This window comes from Hyalella azteca, unplaced genomic scaffold (assembly GCF_000764305.2).
Source record: "Hyalella azteca isolate HAZT.00-mixed unplaced genomic scaffold, Hazt_2.0.2 contig5267, whole genome shotgun sequence".
Classification (NCBI taxonomy): domain Eukaryota; kingdom Metazoa; phylum Arthropoda; class Malacostraca; order Amphipoda; family Hyalellidae; genus Hyalella; species Hyalella azteca.
The window spans coordinates 33828-40672 of NW_025935462.1; the positions used below are offsets into that span (position 1 = coordinate 33828).

General features: G+C 37.8%; 1 protein-coding gene across 1 annotated transcript; it reads right to left on the bottom strand.

The window, feature by feature from the left end:
• Positions 1–1958: 1958 nt before the first annotated feature.
• LOC108669432 (putative nuclease HARBI1) lies at positions 1959–4020 on the bottom strand. Its single transcript, XM_018156761.2, has 3 exons — positions 3306–4020; positions 2973–3134; positions 1959–2388 (listed from the first exon to the last, which is right to left on the bottom strand). Exons 1-3 carry the CDS (start codon positions 3967–3969, stop codon positions 2174–2176), a joined length of 1041 nt encoding a protein of 346 aa, XP_018012250.1. The 5' UTR covers positions 3970–4020; the 3' UTR covers positions 1959–2173.
• Between the last annotated feature and the right edge of the window lie 2825 nt (positions 4021–6845).

Genomic DNA, 6845 nt, shown 5'->3' on the forward strand with positions numbered 1-6845 from the left:
TGGCAAAGGATTATATATATATTATAACTGTTAAGAGGGACATATCAACCTCTATCAATGACTTAGTGGGTATAACTGAATGTATAGCAATTAATAGTGAGAAATTGGCAGCATTACTTAAATCTGAAAATACAATGAAGATTGCAAGGGATTTTGCAAGTACAGCCAAACTTGAAAACCTATAAATTGACATAATTCATATTATTTTTATCACTATTCAATATCAATACATGTATTTCAAAATATTTTTATGATACTAGAATCCTGGTTCAGAGCATGATTTCTAATTAAGTACTTACGTGAGATTATTAGCTTCCATTCAAATAAAATTTTTATGTTGGAGTCCAATGAAAAGCGTTATGTCTCACATTGATAAATTGAACATCATGTCAGTTTTATTGTTTTTAATTTTCCATTGTTTTCCTAGAAATTTTGGCGTCTGAAATTTTTGGCTATGCCAATGTTAACTGCCTTCATTTTTCAAAGAATCCAAGTCAATTTCTCTCTATAATATTGAAAAATTGGTTTGTTGATGTCTTTAGAAGATGCCATTTCTTTTATCTAAACAAATATTGCTTTCTCTCATAGCCTGAATTAGTTATTTTCACCTCTTTTACAGCTCACTGACCACCTTAATTGGATTTCAGAGCCAACAATATTATGCTCATTATGCTAATTTTTTAACTTTTTACTCTTATTATGTACATTATGTGCCAAAAGAGACACTAAACAATTTTATTTTCACTAGCCCATTTTTTTACTTGCCATCAGTTAAGTTTTTCCTAGTATCAATTGCGTCATTATGGTACCAAAGAGAAACTATGAATAATTTAGAATTGCTAGTCTATTTTTCTATGAAGTGAGGACTCACACTGTTTAGTAGGATTTCGTTGGGCAATATTGTGCCAAAGAGGAAGTTACAAGTAATATTGTTTTGTTAGTTTATTTTTATGTTTTGTACAAAGTGAGAACTCTCAGTGCCTTGTTGCTGTATTACACCAATAATAACTGTACAATTGGGATTTATTTAATGCCTTCATATCTGTCCCCAAAAGAGTCACGGCTATTGAAAAGAATAACATTCGCTCAACTTGTTAGAAAGCAACTCATACGATTCTATGATTTTGAATACCGTACATTATATACAAATAGCTTTATAATTAAGTAAATAATCTCATGAATTGGCTAGATTTGTGAATTAATTCAATTTGAGACTGACAATTTACTTTGCATCAGCTGTTATAAAACAGCAACAGATGTCTTAGAATAGCTTATACAGAGTACATTGCGTTTTTTCAAGGAAAATTTATGATCAAGAATATTAATAAAATACTGGCACAATTTTCTTCTGCAATTACCTTGCAACATGTTGAAATGAAGATTGTTCTTACCTATTGGGAAGTATGCAAAAGAATTATGTCTTCTGTATAATATTTACCAAAATTCCAGGGCTTTAAACATATTTGAATCGTGATTAAAAATTTTTCACTTTATTGCTTTTCCCTGCCCAAATCTTAATATGTACAGAAGCGTTTACACCTGCATCAGTGATGGGGCAATAACGAGCTTCGTGGTATAACATAACATAGTGATGTCAGTGCTGAAGAGTAGGCCTGACATGGCCTGTCACCAATTCTTGAACTTTTTGAGACTTGTCCACAGGAGATCTAAAACATGTCATTCAACCAGATCTTTTCCAAACTGATGATAGTTTGAAATAGCTACTAGATATGGTTCTAGGCATTTCAAGTCTGAACATATATTTTTCCATAGCTTTATCTAGTCTGTTCTTGAAAGCATTTATCCTCAGAACATCAATTACGTAATTGGGGAGGCTATTCAACATGTCGGTGATTTGGAGTGAGAAGAAATTTTGTTGCATGGTTGAGTTGAAATGCAGTTTTTTAGTTTACAGCCATGGCCCCTGGTGTTGGTTCTTGTTTCAAATTCTAGTAATCCTGGGACCTTGTATAAGCCATGAGTATATTTGTATGCTTCAATGAGGTCTGATGCAGATGTCAATAACAGAGGCTCAGAAGCTTCATAGTCATTAATCTTTCTTCATATGACTTGCCTTCATTATAGATAAAAAGCAAAATATCATAATGCTTTCCCTTGTAAAGAAATGTTAAATTACAATTGGTTTCCACGACATGAACTGTTGGTTCATGGATCAAAAATAATTCTGAACAAGTGTCTGGCGAACTTGCCTGCCAAGACCTTTTTCTCCTTCATCATGACCTTGTTCTTCTTCAGGCTCCATGTTGTCTCTTCTCTCTTCATAATCATCAGGATTTGGTAGGTTCATAAGAATGCAGCGGTTGTGAAGTAACAAGCAGGCTGCAATAATCCTGGCAAATTTCAAAGGCTCATATTGGAGGTTTCTACCTGTGGGGATATAAAGAGCACATATTGGAACTGCATGCTCAAAGCTAGCAGTAGTATATATATATGTGTGTGTGTGTTTGTGTGTATATATATATATATATATGTATTTTAAATGGCAGGATTTACTTGTTTACACACGTGCGATCGATGACCAGAGAATTTGTTGATTTCTAGTATCAGTGAATGGAACTTTTCTTCAGTTGAACGGTAGATCAAAAGGCAAGTATCAGGAAGTAATTCTTATTTATTAATGACGTTTCGAATGCAACAAACATTCATTCTCAAGTTAAAGAAGCATTAAACATTGAAATTTTGGTGGAAATAAGTACATATTATAAGTAACTAGGATACAACAGTAAAATTTTGGATCAAAAATTACTCGGAAAATTCTTTCAGAGTTCAGACAAATCCGGTAGTCAGAATATAGATAGTTGGGATATATATATATATATATGCATCCCTCAAAAGAAGACCTACAGTAATCCCATGCATATTTTTTCAATCATAGAATCAATTATGCCAGACAGTGGGAATAACTTTCGAGAATATATTAAGCATTTCATTAATAATGTTATGATTCCCACCTGATTTGTGTAAGCATTTGAATCTTGACTTCAGGACTCCAAAAGTTTGTTCAATGATCGCTCTAGTTCTTGTGTGGCTTCTGTTGTACTCTTGCTCAGCTGGCAATGCAGGGTTGGCAAATGGTATCATCAGGAATGGCTCAAGGGGATAACCACTATCTCCTGGAAGCAAAAAATACAATCATATTGAAACAGCAATTAAAACTATGCAACAAAATGCATAGAATTGTATAATAATTAAATAACTATTAGCTAATTTAAATTAGTGCATGGAAGGATGAAATAATTTTTTAAAGAAAGTACTAACTGAAAATGAGCAAAAATTTACCTTACCCAAAAGCAGGCCATCTCCAAATTCTCCACGTTGAAATCTGGCTCGTAGAGCACAGTTCCTCCAGATGAAAGCATCACGAGTGCTACCAGGGTAGCTGACGTTAAAATTGAGAATCCTTCTGTTAGCATCACAAACAACTTGAATGTTTATTGAATGATACTTTTTCCTGTTAACAAAGATGGCTTCATCATCCACAGGTGCTTTGATTGGCATGTGGAAACAATCAATTGCTCCAATGACACTTGGAAAGCCAGCTAAGGCATGAAAATCCCTCATGCTTTGCTGGAGTGAAATAACACCTGCAGGCATTTTGATTTCATTTAAAGATTTTTGTGAAAGAATATTCGTCACAGATGTGATAACGTTGCTCACACTTGGTTGGGATAATCCACTGGAGTCACCAAGTACATTTTGGAATGATCCACTTGCAAAGAAGCGAAGGGTAGCCAAAATTTGTGTAATGACAGGTATAGCATGGGATCTTGATGTGTTTCTCTGCAGCAGTGGTTCTAATTCCTGAGCCAGATTAATGATTTCATGACGTGGAAACAGGTATTTTCTAATAAGTTCCTGATCAGAAATATGTACTAAATCTAGTGGGTCCCTGTACACTCTTTCTCTCCTTAATGCTTGCTGATACTGGTATGCAAATAAAAGTTCCATGTTTTCAGTTAAATGTCTGCAAAGAATAAGGAAAGCTAATCAAAGAGCAATTAGAAAATAGCAATAATTGCAAACCTGCAACACAACAATAATATATCAACTATACCTATGTGGCTCTAGGCAATCACTCTATAGGACTTTGAAGCGTAATTCAATCACAAAATGGTTGGGAACTACTGGACTACTCAATTCAGTCACAGATGAAGTTACCAACAAATAGAGAATATTTGAAGTTAATCAAAGCTTTTCTCAAACTTAAAAATTTTCTTTTGGTTGTTACAGTTTTGGAAAATTTATTGATTGATAAAAGTTTTGTTTAGAGTCAATATACCTACTGCCATAAATCAAAGTGAATTATTTTAGAATTGTGACTCTAAACATGTGCGCCACATATTGCATAATAACTTTGCTAATCAAGCAAAAGATAAAAATAATTCCGATTATGTAACTTATCACATGGAACTCTTGTTCACATGCTCTCTTGCATATCCTCAAAAAATTGAAACAGAACCTTTATTATAAGATTCAATATTTGAGTACACCATTCACAGTACTATGTTGTTGTTGTGGTCTCATTTTTATAAGAGGCCCCCCTCGCACAAGTACGACACCACCGACAGGGGCTCGCTCCAGAGCTGTAGGGTTGAGTTTATGTGGTGGTGTTGTCTGAGATCCTGCCAGAGCGGACATTCCAGGAAAATGTGAGGGATTGTGTGGGGAGCTCTCTGGCAGGATGGACAGGTGTCTGTGTCTGCTTGGCCTATTCTGTTTGTGTATGTTTGTAGTGAAGGGTGGTGGCTGCAGCGCAGCCTGGCTAGGTGTACTATCTCCAGTCTAGAGAGCTGTAATTCTGTGCTGCTTATGTCAGGTGGTGGGTGTCCAAGAACTTTGTTGTTGCCGGCCAGCTCCAGTGTTCTAAGTGTCATAATTGCGTGTAAGTGTTTTTTTGTGCTAGTGTTGCCTTGGGGTGGGGGTACTGTATCTAGTATGTTGGTGTAGTATCTGTGTGGGGTTTGATCTATTTGTCAGTGTGTGGGTGGGTGGTTGCGTAGGTAGTGGCATGGGTGTTGTGTGTTGTTTATGGCTGCGGCTACGAATTGTGTTCCTCTCATGTCGAGGTGTGCTTTTATGGGAAGTACTTTTGTTTCTGCATGAAGGTGTTCTATGGGGGTGCTTTGTGTGCAGCCTGTGACTATCCTGAGTGCCTTGTTTTGTAGTGTTTGGAGTTTCTGTATGTTTGTGTTGGATAGTGCGGGCGCCCAGGCAGGGCTGGCATAAGCCAGCACTGTTCTGCTGAACTGTTTGTATGTTGGTGCTAGTGTTTCCTTGTTTTTGCCGAATTTGGTACCACCTAGGGCCCAAAGTGAGTTGAGTCTGATGTTTGCGTTGTTCACCATGTTGTTGATGTGAGGGCCGAATGTCATGGAGGTGTTGTAAGTGACCCCTAATATTTTTGTTTCGTGTGTGTGTGGGATCAGAGTGTTGTTTAATGTGATGTTTGGTCTGTATTGGTGCTCCTTTGTGTGGCTGTTCATTAATGTGTTTGTGGATTTACTAGGAGCGACCTTGAGTCTGTTCAGTGTGAGCCATTGTGATAAAGTGTTGAGATATGTTTGCGCTTGTTGAGTACATATGTCTGCAGATGGGTGAGTGGATGTTATTGTGACGTCGTCTGCATAGGAGGCAATGTGGATGTTTGGAGGTGGTTTGGGTATGTCATGCATGTATGGGTTGAAGAGGGTGATAGGACAGAGCCCTGCGGGACTCCGTTGGGTATGAGCGATGTGTGTGATGACTTGCCTGAGTAGTGTACGTATGCTTGTCTGCCTGATAGGTAATTGGCAAGCCAGTGTTTGTTGTTGTTGTGTAGTGTGGTGTTGTAAATTTTGTTTGTGAGAGGGAGGCGAGGGATGGCATCAAAGGCTTTACTGATGTCTATTGTAAGTAGTAGTGTTCTGTGTGCGGGTTTGCGGGAGTTGATGCCATCGTTTATGCTTTGTGTGAGGTTTGTGAGTAGTGTTGTGGTCGAGTGGTGAGGTTTGTGAGTAGTGTTGTGGTCGAGTGGTGAGGTTTGTGAGTAGTGTTGTGGTCGAGTGGTGAGGTCTGAATCCGTGTTGTGTTGGAGAAAGTGTAATGTGTGGAGTGGCTGTGTTCAGTATGATGCGCTCTATGACTTTTGATGGTGTACAGAGGAGTGTGATTGGTCTGTATAAGGCGGCCTCAGTGGGTGGTTTGTTGAGTTTGAGAAGTGTGATTATTTTGCCAATTATCCAGATGTATGTTATTTTGGAGTGTGAGTAGAAGCTGGCAATGTTTGTAAGTGTTGTGATACAGTGTGGGCCAAGGTGTTTAAGGTGTGCGTTTGTAATGTTGTCGGGCCCAGCAGCGAAAGAGTTTTTAATTTGTTGTATGACCATTTTGGTGTCGTTTGTGCTGGCTAGGGTAGCTGTTGGGTCTAGTGGAAATTGTTGTTTGCGTCTGATGGTGCCTCTGTCTTCTTTGTATTTGGGTAACCTACTTATGTTTGCGTAGACTAGTATTGCTTGTGCCCGTTTGCTCTGCTTGTCTAGTTTGCTTGTGCTTGTCTGGTGGGGATGTTGTCTGTGTTGGTGGTGATGGCTGCGTGGGTGTGTTCTTGTTTGCTGTTTGTGTTGTGTAAGCTGCGTATTGTTCTGTAAAGATGTGTGATGTTGGATTTGTGGTTCAGTGTCTCCAGGAACTTGAGCCAAGCCCGTTGCTGTTGCTCTGTGAATTTGTTTTGTAATATCTCAAAGCTTTTTGATTTAAAATTATGTTGAGGTTGATAAGCCAACCATTTTTCTAGTTCCCTGTAAACAAATTTAGTTTTTTTCATGACTGTAACAACTCCAACTCGT